The sequence below is a fragment of the Cherax quadricarinatus genome, chromosome 68 (genome assembly GCF_038502225.1).
Source record: "Cherax quadricarinatus isolate ZL_2023a chromosome 68, ASM3850222v1, whole genome shotgun sequence".
Taxonomy (NCBI): Eukaryota; Metazoa; Arthropoda; class Malacostraca; order Decapoda; family Parastacidae; genus Cherax; species Cherax quadricarinatus.
Window position 1 is genome coordinate 22,053,251 of NC_091359.1, and position 20,810 is coordinate 22,074,060.

The following is a 20,810-nucleotide window of genomic DNA, read 5'->3' on the forward strand; positions in this document are numbered from 1 at the left end:
GGATTTGTTTGTAGCGTACTATATGGTACTCTAAGGGCATTTTGAAAAACACAAAAATTAAAAGAAAAAAAAATGCAAACGAATGTGCTAGGGGCTTAGATTTCCAGCATGTGTGAACTTGTTATAGAGGAATGAGTGGAGGTAAATGGTTTTTATGATGTGCTATTGGAGTGTGAGCAAAGTAACATTTATGAAGGGATTGAGGGAAGCTGGCTAGCCAGACTCAAGTCCTAGAGGTGGGAAGTACAGTGCCTGTACTCTGAAGGAGAGGTGGAGACAAGATGCAGTTTTTGGATTGTAGTGTTGGCATGCCTCTTGTAGGACAAATGTAAGTTAATTAAAGTTAGTCTAACTTAAGCTGAAATATCTCAAACTTTATTTTGGTCTCAATTTAGATCTTGTGAATATTGAGGAACTGTAATGTGTTACAAAATGAGCTTTCTAGTCATAGCAAAGGTTGAATTATTTCCTTACACGACTGTCTGTAGATTTAACTTCAACCCGATCTAAAATATAATTAGTGGCCTTTATTTTTGCCTGCTAATATATTATATTTTCTCCTTTTACTTTCAGGCAATTGTTAATGCTTCATCATTGCCCATGTCTATTATCATTGTGGGAGTGGGTGGAGCTGACTTTGATAATATGGAGGAACTTGATGGAGATGTTGTACGTCTTTCCAGTAATGGTCGCTATGCTGTACGAGACATTGTGCAATTTGTGCCTTTTAGGGACTTTCAGAAAGGAGACAGGGATTCTCACATGGCTAGGCTTAAGCTAGCTAGGGAAGTCCTTGCTGAAGTACCAGGCCAGGTTCTTTCTTACATGAAAGCTAATAACATAACTCCACAACCATGCAAAGTTAATAATGCATTACTTCTGCCTGACCTTGACTGAACATTTTGCCTTTGGTTTCTAAGTATCATAGGTAACCTTTGTGTCTGATTAGTACTCTAAGGCACTGGTGCTCAACACATATTCATTTCTAATTTTAGATGTATTTGTAATTTTAGATGTATATTTGTAATTTTATCAAACTTTTGCAAATCTTTTTGTACCAACTATTGTGTACTCAGTAAATGTTGAAAAATATAGTAACTGCATGTGATAAACAGTTAACATTGTACATATATTGATTGTTATGTACAATCCCACTAAGTGATTTACATGATGATCATGAAGCATTGTGAGGGTTATAATTACATGACCCACTGAAGTATACATGCATGTCCATCTCTGTACAGTAGCAGTATATACCAGATATTTTAAACACATTTTCATTATCTGCTACTCAAGAGACTGGCATTCTTGTAGGTATAACCATGATTTTTTTTTTAAATATTGCAAACTATATTTTTCACGTTATTAAAATTATTTTTGCTGTTATGTAGACACTGGTGAGATTTCTAAATTAAGTTTTTTATTTGATAAAATATTTATGCTTTACTGGTTTAGCACTTTTCAAGAATGTGATAATATTTTTAGTGTTTCATTGTTATTTTGGTTGTGGGGCCCTGGGGAAATATGTCACACTGCATTCACAATAATACTTACCTCTTTATGCCCCAGCAATGTCTTGAAGTGTTTTTTCTGCTCTGTAAATACCTATATTCATCAGTTATTGCTCATCTTTTTTTTTTTATTATTATTATCACACTGGCCGATTCCCACCAAGGCAGGGTGGCCCGAAAAAGAAAAACTTTCACCATCATTCACTCCATCACTGTCTTGCCAGAAGGGTGCTTTACACTATAGTTTTTAAACTGCAACATTAACACCCCTCCTTCATCTGTTATGATAAACATTAGTTGCAGTTGTCAGAGTGTACTGAAATCCAGTTGTTAGTATCTTCAGCATCAACAGTTGGGTTTGTCCTCCTCCTGTGGTATCCCTGTGACCAATTTTGAGGGCTCTTCTACCCTACCAGTCCGGCCTTTAGCCAAGCTTCCTTGTTGAGTAAAAAATAAAAAGGCACAACACACAAATAACCCACAGTTAGGAGAAAAAACTTCAGATGTTAATGGTTCAAGTAGGACTGAAACATTGTCATAAGTTTTTCTCCTACATGCGGATTATTTGTGTATTCCTTGCTGAGTGCCTATTCAATCAAGCTGTTGCTCTTAGCTGCCCAATGATCTACATAGCCATCACAGCCTGGTTGATTTGGCACTTGGCAGAAGTAGTGATCCAGTTTTCTCTTGAGGACTTCTGTATTTGTTCTGGCATTATTTCATATATCATCTGGTAGCAGGTTGAGTAGTCATAGACCATGGATGTTGATACAGATCACCAGCATGACTTGTCTATAAAATTTGTTTGCAGTCTCTTCTGCTCTTCAATATTTTCTTCTTTGGAAGATTACTCTCTTTGGCACAAAAGACTTGTCAAACTATTCTGATTGCTGATGCTCAGCAGTCAAGCTGGAATGCTCAACTTGTTTGCAGTTGTGTGTGTTTAGTTTGGGCTGAGTGCTCTGTTGTGTAAGACCATGCCTCTCCCAGTGCTTTGAACATTAAATAGCTGCCACTTTCATTGGTGGGCCAAAGAGGGATGAACAGTCATAGCACATTCTGGTCTTTGGTAACACACTGAATGTGGAAGTGTTCACTACAAGGACTTATGACATTACCAGGACCTCCATCTTTATATTCTTAGACCCTTTTGCCATCAACAATGCCTCCCTCAGCTGGTGGAAATACAAATTTCCTTATGTTTTCCAGCCAACTCTTATCACCCTTGTTTTGCCTCACTAAGATACTGTTGTTGTCCTCATTGCTTCTTGATTTTCTCCTGCATCCCTGGCTCCCAGATTTGAGTCTCTTATGTATATTCTTCCTCTGCTCTTTGATTTCTGTTTTCTCAACCCTCAGAGGAAAGATTGGTGCTGGCTCTGGCCTATGTGTCTTCTGTTCTTTATGCTGGGCTATTATGAGGAGTCAGTCACCTCCATGGCTGTGTTCAGCTACAGCTTAGGTCAGCTCTTCAGAGCTAGGTGCATATTGTCTCCTGCTCCAGGTTGTTAGGTTAGTGCTTCCAGCATTTGACTTGTTGGTGTTCATGATCTACAGCTATCTTGCCTTCACCTTGTCAGCTAGGACTCCAACAAGTAATATGGTTTTAAATGTTGTCGGGTCGCAGTGCACTCCCAACCTTTTTCATCCCCAATGGTACCTATTGGAGGGATAAATTTAACAAATGTTGATTTGTTTGGGCTGACACAAGTTTCTGACTTAGGCCTCACAAGTACATTTTGTTTACAGATGTCCTGACAGCAGCCTGCTGACCTCAAGTCTTCTCTATCTCCATACCAGATTCCTGTTGGGCCTTGTGGTGGTACTTTTTTTTATTGTATTCATCTCTGAAAACCACACTGCAGACAATTCACACATGATACATAACCTTAATGCAGACTTGGAGTCAGTTATTCTGTGGAGGACTGTATGTGTATACTCAACTGGCTGTTCATTAGTGTCAGCCTATTCACCTAGAGCCCAATAGCCTCTCCATGAGCGCTGTCAAATAGAGTGGTCCCCCGTTTTTTGTAATTAATCTGTTTCAGAGAGTGCTACTATTATCGAAATTGATGATTTGCGAAACCATTTTCCCCATAAGAAATAATGTAAATACAATTAATCCGTTCCAGACACCAAGAAGCATTAAAACTAAATTTTTTTACATGAAATATAGATGTACATACACAGAAAGCAATAAGACATGAAGAATGAAACATTAACAGCATAACACTTACCTTTATTGGCAATTCTTCTTAGTGTATGGAAGACTGGAGGAGGGGAGAGGTTGGATTAATTACTGTTTGGAAGGAGAATCCCCTTCCATAAAGACTTCAGGTACCAAGTCCTTTTCTGGAGTTACTTCCCTTCTTTGTTTTTTAATGCCACTAGGACCAGCTTGAGAGTCACTGTACACCTGTGGCACTAAATACTTGTCCAGAGAGCTCTGTTTCTGGCATCTCTTTAGAATTTCCCTAAAATGGGACAAGACTTTGTCATTGTACATGTTGCCGACATGGCTCCACATTGCACAAATCTCCTTAATTTCTGAAGAAGGCACCTTTGTCCATCTCTCTCCCTCCTCTGAAGCAACATGCTGAGCTGCAATCTGTTGCTGTTCCAGCTGCAGCTCTTGCAACTCTTCAGTGGTTAGCTCTTCGTTGTGGTCCTCCACCAACTCTTCCACATCCTCACCACTCACATCCAACCCCATGGAACTCCCCAGTGACACAGTAGATTCCACAACTGGCAAAGAGTCCTCAGGGTCAGCCCCAAACCCTTCAAAATCCCTCTTCTGGACACAATCTGGCCACAAATTTCTCCAAGCAAAGTTCAAAGTCCTGGAAGTCACTCCCTCCCAAGCCTTTAAGGCTTATGCAGTGGAGGATACTGAAGTGATCATTCCAGAACTCTCTTAGGGTCAAGTGAGTGTCTGAGGTCACATTAAAGCACCTTTGAAACATTGCTTTGGTGTAGAGTTTTTTAAAGTTTGAAATGATCTGCTGGTCCATGGGCTGGAGGAGAGGAGTGGTATTAGGGGACAAAAACTTCACTGTGATGAAACCAAACTCCTCCACAATTAGGTCATCCAAGTTTGGAGGATGAGCAGGTGCATTGCCCATTAGGAGGAGGCACTTGAGTTCCAGTTTATTTTCCAGGAGGTATTTCTTCACACTGGGGCCAAACACTTCATTGAACCACCCGAGGAAAATGTCCCTCGTGACCCATGCCTTATTATTACCTTTCCAAAACACACAATTTACTCTTCACAACATTGTTTTTCTTGAACACTCTGGGATTTTCAAAGTGATACACTGGTAAAGGCTTTACTTTGAAATTCCCATTAGCATTACTACAAAACATGAGTGTTAGCCTATCTTTCATAGGCTTGTGCCCTGGGAGTGCCTTTTCCTCCCGAGTAATGTAGGTCCTCTTTGGCATTTTCTTCCAAAAGAGGCCTATTTTGTCACAATTGAACACTTGTTGAGGGAGGAATTGTTCAGTCTGTATGTACTCCTTGAATTCACTTATGAATTTTTCAGCTGCATTTTTGTCAGAACTGGCAGCCTTGCTATGCCTTATCAAACTATGTATGCCACTATGTTTTTTAAATCTCTCAAACCAGCCTTTGCTGACCTTAACCCTTAAACTGTCCAGATGTAGATCTATGTTCGCACACTTAGTGCTCTGAACGTAGATCTACGTTCAATTTTACATTCTTTCTTATGTAAAAGAAAATGTAGATCTACATTTGGAGCGCTACTTGCACAAACGTAGATCTATGTTTGGATGGTTTAAGGGTTAAAATCACAAATATCAGTACTCATTGCAGGCAATTTCTTTACGAGGTCGTCATGTAACTCTCTTGCTTTTTCACAAATAATCGACTGCATAAGATTATCTCCTGCTAATTGTTTATCGGTGATCCACACCAACAATAACTTCTCAACATCTTTGAGTACTTGCAATCTCATTTTTGTGAGCATATTTACCCCCTTTCTTCTTCTCTTTTTTAGTAAGTGTCTACAGGAGAAGGGGTTACTAGCCCATTGCTCCCGGCATTTTAGTCGCCTCATACGACACGCATGGCTTACGGAGGAAAGATTCTTTTCCACTTCTCCATGGACAATAGAAGAAATAAAGAAGAACAAGAGCTATTTAGAAAAAGGAGAAAAACCTAGATGTATGTATATATATATATGCATGTGCATGTCTGTGAAGTGTGACCAAAGTGTAAGTAGGAGTAACAAGATATCCCTGTTATCTAGCGTGTTTATGAGACAGAAAAAGAAACCAGCAATCCTACCATCATGCAAAACAGTTACAGGTTTCTGTTTCACAGTCATCTGGCAGGACGGTAGTACTTCCCTGGGTGGTTGCTGTCTAATGTTGCAGTTTAAAAACTGTAGTGTAAAGCACCCCTCTGGCAAGACAGTGATGGAGTGAATGATGGTGAAAGTTTTTCTTTTTCGGGCCACCCTGCCTTGGTGGGAATCGGCCAGTGTGATAATAATATAATAATAATAATTTACCCCCTTTGCAACAGCAGCTTCCTTGATTTACTTTTTCTTGCCCACGATGGAAGGGATGGTTGTATGGGGTTTCTTATACATCCTGGCCAGCTCTGCCACACGTATGCCATTTTCATATTGTTCAATGATGTTTTTCTTGAATTCTATCGTATTTCTCACCTTCTTTACTAAAGACATGGCACTAGGAGCTTTCTTTGGAGGCATGGTGGCTTATTTAGCAGTTGCACGCACTACAATGAATGGAATATTATGTAATGTATTGTATGAACACGTGAGGCGATGGTCACTCGCTGATAAACAATGGCACACTGGCTGGGAATGGAGTATGAGGCTGCTCGGGGCCGTGTGTACGCGTCTGGGATGAATGACTATTTGCGAGTCAATGTTTTGACGAAAAAACGTTACGATTTTCGAAAATTACGACTTTCAGTGCTTACAAAAAACGGGGAAGCACTGTATTTGGTGAACACTTTTCTTCCACAGGTGGCCATCAGAAATACTTACCATTATGATGTCCTTGTTGACACCTAGTTCCTGGTTATTTACCAGGCAGAATGAAAATTGGACAGACACATGTGATGTTAGACACTCAGCTTAATTGTGAGCTGTTGCAGTATCCAAATGTCATTAAATCATTGTAGTTGACACTCAGTCACTTGCACCAATAAAGTCCTTGAAATCAAGTCCACTTTTTAGAGTGCAGACCTTGGTTGAAGTTCAGGAAGTCCACTGCCTTAAATGAATCTTGGTAGTCTCTCATGCATGTCACTTAATAGATGTTTGGAGCACACATCAAATTAGGCAGCAGTGATTAATCACTTATCCGGCTCCCTGGTGCTCATATCACGGTAGATGCACATTGTAGTGTGTATTGTATGTTGCAAGCTGGAGACTGCTGATCCCAGGCCTTCAAAAACACAACCAGCTTAAATGCTGGTTGTACCTGGAAAAAATATTACCAAATGGTTGGCAAAGAAGAGAATCACTCACTCTCCATTTGTCAGACTGACTCGTGAGTCATGATGACATTCATAAACTCATCAGAGTTCAGAGATTTAGTGACAAATGGGTTTCATTTTCTAATTTTACAAGGGCCACCTGCTAGGCAGTTGTAGTAGGCATGGCACTCTATTGGCCTGAAACTCGACTCTTAAGGCTGTGGGAAAAAGGTTAACCCCCCTTCTCCCACATGATGGTGAGGGGAATAATGATCACACAGGCACACTAGAAAAGGGAAGAGGATTGCTACCCTGTCTTTAAAATATTCTAACATCATCATCTTTCAACAAACCAGCCGTATCCCACCAAAGCAAGGTGGCCCAAAAAGAAAATAAAATTTTTTTTCTTTTTTAACTTTAATAAAGTATACAGGAGAAGGGGTTACTAGCCCCTTGCTCCCAGCATTTTAGTCGCCTTTTACAACACGCATGGCTTGCTGAGGAAGAATTCTGTTCCACTTCCCCAAGGAGATAGGAAATAAACAAGAACAAGAACTAGTAAGAAAATAGAAGAAAACCCAGAGGGGTATGTATATATATATGCTTGTACATGAATGTGTAGTGTGACCTAAGAGTAAGTAGAAGTAGCAAGACGTACCTGAAATCTCACACGTTTATGAGACAGAAAAAAGGCACCAGCAATCCTACCATCATGTAAAATAATTACAGGATTTCATTTTACATTCACTTGGCAGAACGGTAGTACCTCCCTGGGCGGTTGCTGTCTACTAACCTACTACCTAGAATATTCTAATTCTTTCTTCTTTCAACACACCGGCCGTATCCCACCGAGGCAGGGTGGCCCAAAAGGAAAAACGAAAGTTTCTCCTTTTACATTTAGTAATATATACAGGAGACGGGGTTACTAGCCCCTTGCCCCTGGCATTTTAGTTGCCTCTTACAACACGCATGGCTTACGGAGGAAGAATTCTGTTCCACTTCCCCATGGAGATAAGAGGAAATAAACAAGAACAAGAACTAGAAAGAAAATAGCAGAAAACCGAAAGGGGTGTGTATATATATGCTTGTACATGTATGTGTAGTGTGACCTAAGTGTAAATAGAAGCAGCAATTTATGCATATTTATGAGACAGACAAAAGACACCAGCAATCCTACCATCATGTAAAATAATTACAGGTTTTCATTTTACACTCACTTGGCAGAACGGTAGTACCTCCCTGGGCGGTTGCTGTCTACCAACCTACTACCTAGAATATTCTAATATGCTGGGATTAAAATTCCCACATACTCAGATGAGGTTCATACATTCATTGTGTCAGAGGCTGGTACAGCCTGGTCCTTAAAAATTTCTGCAATATTCCTTACCCCTATCCTGGCCTAATTACCTTCAGTGCATCTTGCTTTTGTGGATGGATGAGGAATGCTGTACCTGGCAAGATTATTTTCTTGGGCTCTGTAATTAGGGAAAAGGGGGCATCTACATGCCTTGATGGATCTTGGTGGAATCATTTCCCATTCTGTAAAAGTTGTCACCATGATAAGCCACCTTTATCTTGCCTCCAGTTAACAGCTGCCTTTGTCTTGATGTAGGTAGTATTATTCCAGGTGGGACCCTCAGCAGAAAATTGCATATTGACCCTATTAGAAAGTGAACTTCTGTAGAAAGGGCTCTGGGAGCCCAGCTGTTGTATTAGGTTGACATTTAGGTTTCCTGTGCACCCTGTAAGTTGCAGGTGATGTTAGTCACTGGAGAAAAGGAGAACATTATGCAGCAGAAAGAGAGGATATGAGCTTTGATGGGGTGTACAGAGGTGAGTATCAGTGTAGTGAGGTATATTATAATCCAGGTAGGAGAGACTTCCTGAAGAAATCCATCTTTGAAGACAAAATGTGATTTTTGGAATGTTTGAAATGTGTTCCAATACTGTATGTATTAGTTGTAGTTTTTTAAAAAAACTGAAAGTTACTGATTGATCTTTGTATAATTTCCTACAGTATACTTTCATGATTAATGAATTTGACTTGTTTTTTCTTGATGAAACTGAATGTATAGTAGTCAGCCTGTTAGTGCCATGGTAGTTGTTACTCAAATAAGAATACAAATTCTTATATTATATGATCAAACTCAGATTGTAAATATATCTGCACATTTTAGTGTCAGGATGTACAAAAATATTGGATAAATAATTATGTGTTGGTTTTGTCATCACACAATATTTTCAACACTTAAAAGTTTATTTCTTAGAGACGTCTGTCAATGATATCAGTACTGTACATGCGAATAAGTCTTTGTAATCTATAGCATAGTAGAATCTTTGGAATATATGTATAAATATTTTTAAACCCATAGCTTAGTAATTTTTGTTATCTTCATGTGTTTACCATGAACAAATGAAGAAGTTGTGTCTTCTGTAGCAGTATTAGCTGTTAACCCTTAAACGGTCCAAACGTATATATACGTTTTTTCAACATCTGAAAGTATGTAAAAAAATGTTATCTTTTTTGTTTTATATTTGAAAACGTGTAAAAAAAAGTAGACCAACTTTTGTAGCAATACGAATTTGAACGTCAGTCTGTTTGGACCGTTCAAGGGTTAAGTGACCAGGCACAATTGAGGCATAATAATCGGTAATTTTGATACCACTTTATTGTGATTTATGTTTGCTCTCTAAGAGGCACAAAACCCTTCTACAGTAAACCCTCCATATAATGGACATTGATATAACACAATATTATGAGCAAATTCACTGGTTAAATTGTACTTTTAACTCTTTTATTTTCAACATTAATTGTGTGTACAGTACTATATTAGGTGTACACTGGAATACTTTAGTGCATAGTTTTCCTATTTTTACCACTATTTTGATTTAATGGTCACTTAGACAATCCTCCCTACTTGTCTGTTATATCAAGGGTTTACTGTACCTTTTATACGGCATTGACCATTTTCCACTAAAATAGGGTAACCCAAAGAAGGAAACACACTCACCATTGTTTATTTAATAGCTCTCTAGATGTTCATGGATATCACAATTAAATTGACTCTTCAAACTACAACATTTTCACCCATCATATAGAGCACTGTCACTCTGCTCCCCTCTGTACTTAATATTATATAATATATTGAATTTTTAAAGGTGTATATAGCTTTTGGAGTGCATGTGAGGGGTCTACCTGGCAGATAGCGAGTGTTTGATCTTTCCACAGATGATGATGTACTTTACTAAGAGGCAAGCTGCCTGAAGTTGTACTTTGAGTGCATCTGTGTACTTATGACTTACTCATAAAGTATTTAGCATTGGTCAGGCACCCAGGGATCTCATTTTACAAAAGATTTAAGGGTCAGAGAAGGCCTAAATAGAGCCCTTAAGGGCAAAAAAAAAAAAAAAAGGTACATGACTGTATGGCCCCTAGGGGTCATACAGCATGAGTGAAATGGAACACAATCAGATTTGATCCATGGAAAGTGAGAGTAGCTCCATTTTCTTGGATCAGGAGCTCTTCACCAGCATGAAGGTACCTCATTTGAAGGGTGGAAGAAGGGTAAAAAGAATGCTTTTAATGGATACCACTCTGGCCAAGTGTTGTGGGTTGGGATGATGACAAGCTTCCTGGTGTGACATCCTTGCATGCACCTGTATGACGTTTGTCGAAGTGTAGAAGTAAACTTTTCAACTCGCATGTGACAATCTGGCCTTACTGTACAGTGCTATGTACATGCACAGCAGCATTTGTTGTACATTCACCACTGTACTATTTAACATACAGCTATCATATTTTATGTGCATTCATCATTAGTGTGTTATAATGTCATAATATACCGATCTCTTCAGTATTGATTACCCTGAGGGGTGTTCATCTGGTGTGCAGTTCTGATAATCAAGTTGTGAATTAATATATTCCTTACTGAGGTTTGTGAATTACACTCTTGAATATATGTAAAAGCATTTATGAGTAGTATTGTTATTTTTGTATTATGCAGAATCTAGTTTGGATTTTGTTCATGGGTTTACCCTGTGAGAAACAGGAAACCTTCAGCGTGTTCATGGTCTCTTATCTAAGCTTTCTTCTTTGTCTTCATGTTTACCTATTTACTGCAGGTACTTTCTTAGGTTCTGACAAATTGTTCAGCACACACAACTACCATGCTCTCTATACACACACAAAAATACTACACGAAATTTGAGGGTATGTGAGGAGGAAGGCTGAGATAATGCAGGGAGTAAGAACAAGATTATGACTTTATTAAGACAAAATGAATGTTGAATATTTTGCTCATATCCGTTCATGTTGAGTAAGCAGCACCTAGTTAATCCCTTCAATGGTGTACCTTGATTTTCTTGAAGGGGTTTTTGATTCAGAGAATTAGAGCTACTCTCCCCTTGTTTAGATCACAACCAGTTACTTCCTGCTCCCCAGGCACTGTATGACCACTTATAAAAGAGCATGAGTACTTAAGCACTGTTGTATGATCATTACAAACACTAACCCCACTGGCATCGAGGATACTGCTGGTGGTGAAGTGCCTGGTATTGGGCAATCATCATGAATACAGTAATACAGCTAATCACTAAAGCTTCTGTTGTAGATGTTTAGCTAAAGTGGTGGCACTAGTTTTCAGAGAAGCTACTATGTTGGGACCATATTATAAAAGACAACTTCACTCAGTATCATAAACCTTCTTGTCTTGCAATACTCTTCCATTATTTCTAGTTAAGTGACTCTCCACTTTATGAAAGAAGTGGAATGATGATGATTTTAGTATAATTTTAATTGTGTATTCAGTTGACATGTTTCTGGTAATGATGTTTACATTTAGATAATGATGAATCTATGCACATTTATTTTTAATTTGCATGGACTGGGGTGTTAAACTTCTGAAGTCATATGCTGTGCCACACTGAAACACCTTCAAATGAATTTAATGCTCTATCCAACCAGTACCATTTATGTCTGAACATTAACCATCCTTCCTTTTTCTCCCTCATCCTCACTTTGTCTCTTGCTCTTCACTATTGCTTTCTTCCTTCTCTCATCTATTACTCCATCCTTCTTGTGACCGTAATGGTACCAGGAGAAATCTGTACTCAGCTTCCATCTTTCCCAGTAAATATCCTTGCATGTTTTACAATACAACTTAATGATTATGGTGATTCATAGATACGTCAAGAGAGAAAATCTTTTACTTAACATTTTTGCCCACTGGAGGAAAAATGTCATTAAATAAAGATTTATTCTCTGGTGTCTTAGATTCATCTTTTTTGACTTTTGTCATCTACTACTGTACCTTTGTACATTAACTCTCCTCACCCAAATTTTCATAGCAAGGTAGCCAAAGTAGTCAGACAAACTGCAACTTGGGTCTTTGTCTGTATAGCCAAAAAAATTCAGTTGGAATATGTTTAATGAAAGTCCAAAGGATAAAATATTTTTTGAAGGAAAATTTATGTTAGCTGTGTATTTTTACATGTTTTGACAGATTGCATGACCTATTTGAAAACGAATTATGTGTGATGGCATATGACTAAAAAATTATCCTGTGTGATGGAGCTTGAAGGAAAACTAGTCTGTGTGATGGAGTAGCGGAGGAAAACCATCCTGCGTGATACAGTATAACAGGCAAACTCTCCTGTATGATGGGTGTGTAAGGAAAACGGTCTTTCTCTAATCTTTTAAAATGTCTTACAGGTCAAGGTAGACACAGAGTAGTTTATCCAATTTTAATAATGAAAGTATATAAACCTAACTCTAATTATTACTTTGTTTATACAGTGGACCCCTGCATACCGATTTTAATCCGTGCAAGAGGGGTCATTGTTATGCGAAATAATCGGTATGCGAATGAATTTTCCCCATAAGAAATAATGGAAATCAAATTAATCCGTGCAAGACACCCAAAAGTATGAAAAAAAAATTTTTACCACATGAAATATACATTTTCCTACACACAAAGAGAAGGATACATGCACAATAGTAGAGTAGTACATGCACAGTATATATTGTGCATGTACTAGTCTACTAAATGAAGAATAAATGACACTTACCTTTATTGAAGATGCAGCAATGACTGATGAGACACTGTGTCCTGGGAGTGCCTTTTCCTCCTGAGTACTGTAGGTCCTGTTTGGCATTTTCTTCCAGAACAGGCCTTATCACACTGTGTATGCCACTACGATTCTTAAATCTCTCAAACCAACCTTTGCTGGCTTTAAATTCACCAATATGAGCACTAGTTCCAGGCATTTTTCCCTGTTCACCTAGGTGTTAGTCGACTTGTGTGGGTTGCATCCTGGGAGACAAGATTAAGGACCCCAATGGAAATAAGTTAGACAGTCTTCGATGACACTGACTTTTTTGGGTTATCCTGGGTGGCAAATCCTCTGGGGTTAATTGTTTCTTGGTATTCTCAATAAGCCACACCAACAACGGTGCTACAGCAGCAGCAGCAGCTGACGGTGGTACAGCAGCAACAGACGATGCTACAGCAGCAGCAGACGATGCTACAGCAGCAGCAGACGATGCTACAGCAGCAACAGACGATGTTACAGCAGCAGCAGACGATGCTACAGCAGCAGCAGACGATGCTACAGCAGCAGCAGACGATGCTACAGCAGCAGCAGCAGCAACAGACGATGCTACAGCAGCAACAGATGATGTTACAGCAGCAGCAGATGATGCTACAGCAGCAGCAGCAGCTGTACCACCAATAGTAGCGATTATTGATTGGGGTTTATTATACAACCTGGCCAGCTCGGAGACACGCACTCCACTTTCATACTTATCAATGATCTTTTTCTTCATCTCTATTGTAATTCTCACCCTTATTGCTGTAGGGTTGGCACTAGAAGCTTTCTTGGGGCCCATGGTCACTTATTTTCCAGAAAAAGCACCGAAAACACTGTAATAATACAAAATATTCCGATTGTATGCTTGGATGTTACCGCGGAGGCTGGCTGGTAAACAATGCCACCGGCGGCACATGTGAGGCTGGCTGAGGGCGCACATTGGACGCGTCTCGGACGAAAATCAGTGAGCGGGTTTTTAAGCGGTATGCGAGGCAAAATTTTTGCGATTAAAGCAAGCGGTATGCGGATTAATCGTTATGTGATGCCATCGGTATGCGGGGGTCCACTGTAATTTAGTTTTAAATCAGTGAATTCAGTTTTAGCTGGAAGGAACAAATGTATTATTAATAGATGTTTGACATTTTTCTTGTGATTATTTCAACTCCATGGCTGGTTTGTGACAAGAATTTTTGTAATACTTGGGGTGAACCTGCAGTACAGTTTGTATTTAGTTTTGTTATGTGTTTGCTTAGTGTTTGAAATATTTTAATACATATATATTATTGTGAAAAAATAATATAACAGTGGCAATAACTTTTTATATTGTTTTCAAAGCAAATTATTCAATACCAGTCTTTATATTCTTGGAGTATTTAAAGAGTGAAAGTTGCAGTACAGTAGCTGGAACAGTTCACATCTAACTCACATCTGGGGAGGAGACTTTGGACAATGTTTCAGTACATCAGAAGTATGTAATTGGACAAGATATTGTGTGGCAGTAACAGTGAAGTATTCATGTATTGGTAATGTGATCTTGATGGTATGGAAATTATACACCTATAATCAAGTGCTGTACTGTAATTGTGGTACTATTTTATAGAAAGCTAACACATTTCTTAGCATTTGCCAATTGATAGCCTCGTCTCATGTGATTTTGCTCAGATGTACAGCCTACTCGAAATTGAGAAAGAATTATTCCATAATATTACATTCACTAGCCCATTGTTCTCCCTTTCCGCAAACCAGGTACTACGGGACACGATGCCTCCCACTATTGTCCCATTGCTCTTACTAGTGCAGTTTGCAAAGTGATGGAACATCTGGTAAATCGACGTTTAATGTGGTATTTAGAGACACACATCAGTCTCTCCACTAGTCAATATGGCTTTCTTAAGGGCTGTTTTACCATAGTCCTTAATAGGCTTGGATATGTATGTTCGTAATGCCTTTGCAAATAACCACTCAGTTATTGCCATATTTTTTGATCTTGAGAAGGCTTATGACACGACTTGGAGGTATAATATTTTAGCCCAAGCCCACTCCTTAGGCCTCCAAGGCAATCTGCCATCCTTCCTTAAGAACTTCTTAACTGACAGACATTTCCGTGTTCGGGTTAATAATATGCTCTCCCCGGACTTTGTCCAAGCTGAAGGTGTCCCCCAGGGATGTGTTCTGAGCACAACACTTTTTCTCCTTGCTATAAATGATCTGGCCTCTCTTCTTCCATCCAGTATTTGGTCATCCCTCTATGCTGATGACTTCGCTATTGCTTGTGCAGGCGCTGACTGTCACCTCATTATAATTTCTCTCCAGCATGCGGTCAGCCGTGTTTCCAGTTGGGCCACCACGCATGGGTTTAAATTTTCCACTACTGAAACTCACCAAATTTCTTTCACCAGACGCTCTGTCATCTCTGATCATCCTTTGTGCCTCTATGGCTCATGTATCCCTGAACGTGATACGGTCAGGTTTCTAGGCCTTCTCTTTGACCATAGGTTATCCTGGAAACCTCACATTACCTCTCTGAAGGCAACTTGTCACAGCCGGCTGAACCTTCTTAAAACCCTTGCTCATCTTTCATGGGGAGCTGATTGTCAAACTCTCCTTTGCCTACATTCAGCCCTCATTTTATCGAAACTCGATTATGGTGACCAATCTATTTGGCGGCCTCTCCTGCTACTCTCCCTAGCCTTAATCCCATCCATCACCAGGGATTAAGTTTATGCCTTGGTGCTTTTCACTCTTTCCCTGTTGAAAGCCTGTATGCTGAAGCGAATATTCCATCCTTGTTCAATTGCCGTGATGCCCATTGCCTTTGCTCCTATGTTCGCTCTCATGATCTCCGCAACCCTACCATATATAGAATAGTCACTGATGTTAGTAGACATTCTTTATTTGTTTGTCGCCCCTGTTTACTCCATACCTTTTCTCTTCGCCTCCATTTGCTCGTCTTCCCTTCAGTTACCACCTTTCTATGTTCATGTAGCATCTCACTTTTCCCTGACCCCTCCTGGGAAGTTCCAGCTGTTTGAGTCTGTTCCTTCTCACTCCCTTGTGCACAAGCCCAACTGCCTATGGTAGCTTCCCACTCTCTTTTTCTTGACCACTTCCACTCTCATTCTCATACCATCACTGTATACACAGATGGCTCTTGGTCTTCTGACGGCGCCGGACAGTGTCATGCGTGGACATTTACTATCCTCGGCTAGCATTTTTACTGCTGAATTGTATGCCATTCTTGTAGCACTTATCCGTATTGCATCTATGCCTGTGTCACCATTTGTGGTTGTTTCAGACTCCCTTAGTGCTTTACAGGCTATAAGAAAATTTGACACACCTCATCCCCTAGTTCTCCGTATCCAACTTTGGTTACGCCATATCTCTACCAAGCATAAAGATATGTCATGTTGACATACAGGGCAATGAACAGGCAGACACTGCTGCGCAGTCAGCAGTACATGACCTTCCGGTTTCTTATAGAGGTGTTCTATTCACGGACTATTTTGCTGTAATTGCTACCCACCTTCACACCCGTTGGCAACAACGTTGGTCTGATCTGCTCAATAGCAAACTTCATTCTATTAACCCTTAAACGGTCCGAACGTATATATACGTTCACTTGCTCAGCGCCCCGAATATTTTGAAAAAAAAAAAAAAATTATAGAAAAAAAAGAGCACATTTTTTTTAAGTGTTTTAGAATAAAAAAAATTAGGGTTAGTACTTACCGAGATATGAGGCCACGAAGTTGGCACTTGGCGATCACCTGACGGCAACATGGAGCACTGCCGCTTGCAGAAATTCTACATATTTGCCGTTTTCTTCAAATTTTTTTTTATTTTCTTGGTTTTCGTGATATGATAATTATGTTTTGTGACAAATTTTTTAATTTCAATGCCAGTTGTTGTTTATACATCAATATTATATATGAAATTATTATCATATTGCCATAAACACACATGTACACACTGACAGGTGATTTTGCACACCTGGCTGAATCACATTCCATTATCTACAACTATATACAAGTATTTACAAGTCCTACTTATGTTTCTAGAACTCCACGGTTGTATGATACTCCATGAAGCATGGATTCATACAGAATGCCACCCCACACTGGTGACAAATGAATCGTGTGTCCTTCCGCTGTTGAGGTCGTTTTTTGGTGTAACACACACAACACACTTTTTCTGGGCGTTCTTCTTCTTTTGGGTAGGTGGTATTGGTACCAGATAGTGACAGTTAGGAGTGATTCGGTCTGGAACTTCCCCCACTGGCTGTGGTTGGGGGACAGGTTGTGGTGTGACAGGTTGCTGTGGTACCATACTTTCTTGCTATCTGTTTGACAACATTCAGAGAGAATTCTGCAAAATGTTGTTGTTTTCCAGTCTATTTCATACATATTGAATGCATTGAGCACTGCAATGTCTACAAGGTGAAAAAACAGTTTTATATACCACTTTCAACTACTACGCACACAGTCAGCAAACCCTATCATCATGTCACACTTGTCAACTAGTCGCATATTGTTCGTATAGTCCACGACAGCAGCTGGCTTTACAATAGGTTCTTTGTTGAACTTGCTCAGTCTGTCTGTCTGTACCATCTCGTTTCTGTGAATGGTTGACAGCAATGTCACATCTCGTTTGTCATGCCACGTCAGTGCCATGATGTCATTAGCATGAAACACTTGCACTGCACCTTCACCACTGCCTACACTGAACCTTGGCATAGGTTTTCTATTCCTTCTCACTGTTCCACATATATCAGTACAGTGGACCCCCGCTTACCGTTGGCCTTACATGACGTTAAATCCGCATACCGATACATTTTATCGCTAAGATTTTGCCTCGCATACCGCTAAAAAACCCGCTCAACGCTATTCGTCCGAGACGCATCTATGTGAAGCCTGAGCCAGCCTCACATGTTCCGCTGGTGGCATTGTTTACAAGCCAGCCTCCGCGGTAACATCCAAGCATACAATCGTAACATTTCGTATTATTACAGTGTTTTTGGTGATTTTATCTGCAAAATAAGTGACCATGGGCCCCAAGAAAGCTTCTAGTGCCAACCCTGTGGTAAAAAGGGTGAGAAATATTATCAAAATACTGTGGTACCATGGTCAACTGCTGATGCTGCTGCTGCTGTAGCACTGTCAGCTGCTGCTGTAGCACCGTCAGCTGCTGCTGCTGTTGTAGTACCGTCTGCTGCTGCTGCTGCTGTAGTACCGTCTGCTGGTGCTGTAGTACCGTCTGCTGCTGCTGTAGCATCGTCTGCTGCTGTAGTACCGTCTGCTGCTGCTGTAGCATCGTCTGCTGCTGCTGTAGCACTGTCAGCTGCTGCTGTAGCACCGTTGTTGGTGTGGCTTATTGAGAATATCAAGAAACATTTAACCCCAGAGGGTTAGCCACCCAGGATAACCCAAAAAAGTGTGTCATCTAAGACTGTCTAACTTATTTCCATTGGGGTCCTTAATCTTGTCTCCCAGGATGCAACCCACACCAGTCGACTAACACCCAGGTGAACAGGGAAAAACGCCTGGAACTAGTGCTCATATTGGTGAATTTAAAGCCAGCAAAGGTTGGTTTGAGAGATTTAAGAATTGCTGTTGGTGGATCAGTCAGCTGTTGCTGGATCAGTCAGCTGCTGCTGCACCACGGTCAGCTGCTGTTGCACCATCAGCTGTTTCTGAACATGACTCGTCCCGAACCTGTACCGAACCTGTCCGTCCAGCCTGAGCGCCTGCCTTGCCGTCATTGTTTACAAGCCAGGGTGGCTGGTTGCATGCATACATTCGATACATTTTGTATTATTCCATTATTTATAGTGCTTGTAACTGCTAAATAAGCCACCATGGGCCCAAAGAAAGCTTCTAGTGCCAACCTTGTGGTAAAAAGGGTGATAAATACTATCGTACCACAGTCAGCTGCTGCTGCACCACAGCTGCTGCTGCACCACAGCTGCAGCTGCACCATGGTCAGCTGCACCACAGCTGTTGTTGTTGCTGCACCACCATCAGCTGTATTACTCGAAGATGTGGAGAAAGTGTTGTTGGTGTGGCTTAACGTGAAACAATTAACCCCAGAGGGTTAGCCACCCAGGATAACCCAAGAAAGTCAGTGCATCATCGAGGACTCTCTAACTTATTTCCATTGGGGTCCTTAATCTTGTCTCCCAGGATGCAACCCACACCAGTCGACTAACACCCAAGTGAACAGGGAAAAATGCCTGGAACTAGTGCTCATATTGGTGAATTTAAAGCCAGCAAAGGTTGGTTTGAGAGATTTAAGAATCGTGCATCTTCAATTTATTTATTTATTTATTTATAATTTGAGTGACATACAAAGTGTGATAAGGCCTGTTCTGGAAGAAAATGCCAAACAGGACCTACAGTACTCAGGAGGAAAAGGCACTCCCAGGACACACTGTCTCATCAGTCATTGCTGCATCTTCAATAAAGGTAAGTGTCATTTATTCTTCATTTAGTAGAGTAGTACATGCACAATATATACTGTGCATGTACTACTCTACTATTGTGCAAGTATTCTTCTCTTTGTGTGTACGAAAATGTATATTTCATGTGGTAAAATTTTTTTTTTCATACTTTTGGGTGTCTTGCACGGATTAATTTGATTTCCATTATTTCTTATGGGGAAAATTCATTCGCATAACGATAATTTCGCATAACAATGAGCTCTCCTGCACGGATTAATATCGTTATGCGGGGGTCCACTGTATTGTTCACACGTAGGAAATCAGCGAGCATAGGGCTTGTATACCAGTTGTCTGTGTACAGTGTATGTCCCTTGCCCAGGTATGGTTCCATCATCCTGTGAACAACATCACCGGAAATTCCCAACATCCGTCTGTCATCAGCGAGTGTATTTCTCCCGGTGTATACAGTAACATCCAACACAAGACCACTCTCACAGTCATACATAACAAAAAGTTTTATACCAAAGCGATTACGTTTGCACGGTATATATTGCTTGAATGACAAGGGTTCCTTGAACAGAATCAAGGACTCATCAACAATAATATTCTTGAAGGGATAAAAGTATGCACTGAATTTCTGCTTCATATACATAAACACTTCCCGGATTTTGTATAGAAGGTCATTTCTGCTTGGCGTATTTCTGTCTGAGAAGCGCAACATTCGTAGCAACAGAGTGAATCTGTTGCAGGGAAGGAGGTCATGGAAAACTGGAGTACTGATGAAGTGGTCTGTGGACCAGTAATTACGTATATTGTTCTTATAGATATGTGGCATAAGCATGACAGTGGCAAAGAATAAATACATTTCAGCCACTGTTGTGTCCTTCCACCTGTGCAGCCATGACGATTCTCCAACCTCTGTTATGTTGTCCATGACATATCGGTAATAATTGTTTGTCTGGGTCACTATCAAGTTCATTATAGTCTTGTCAAAGCACAACTGGAAATAGTCTAACTCTGTAGACTCTGGGACATTCTGGCTGGATACCACTTTCACTCGCATCAAAATCACAAGGCTGTGGCACGAATATACTTTGCGTCCAGTTCCACTCACGATCACGTGGTGGAGGGTGGACCTGTGGCATGGGGCAGCAGGAGGAGGGACAGGAGTGGAGGCAGCACATGGTTGAGGAGATGCCGGGCAATCCTTTGTCTGTCCACCCACTGCACCATGTGGTCCAGGCACCATGCCACCCACCACTACTTCCTCCATCCCCACATACTCGCCTTCATGATCACTTTCACTATC

General features: G+C 40.4%; 1 protein-coding gene across 1 annotated transcript in view; it reads left to right on the plus strand.

The window, feature by feature from the left end:
• The window catches only part of LOC138854773 (copine-9-like), a 49,419-nt gene extending 30,062 nt beyond the window's left edge, over positions 1 to 19,357 (plus strand). The window contains exon 2 of the mRNA XM_070099773.1: positions 574 to 19,357. Coding sequence (XP_069955874.1) covers positions 574 to 897 — 324 coding nt within the window. The 3' untranslated portion in view covers positions 898 to 19,357. The remainder of the gene's footprint in view (positions 1 to 573) is intronic.
• The last annotated feature ends 1,453 nt before the right edge of the window (positions 19,358 to 20,810 follow it).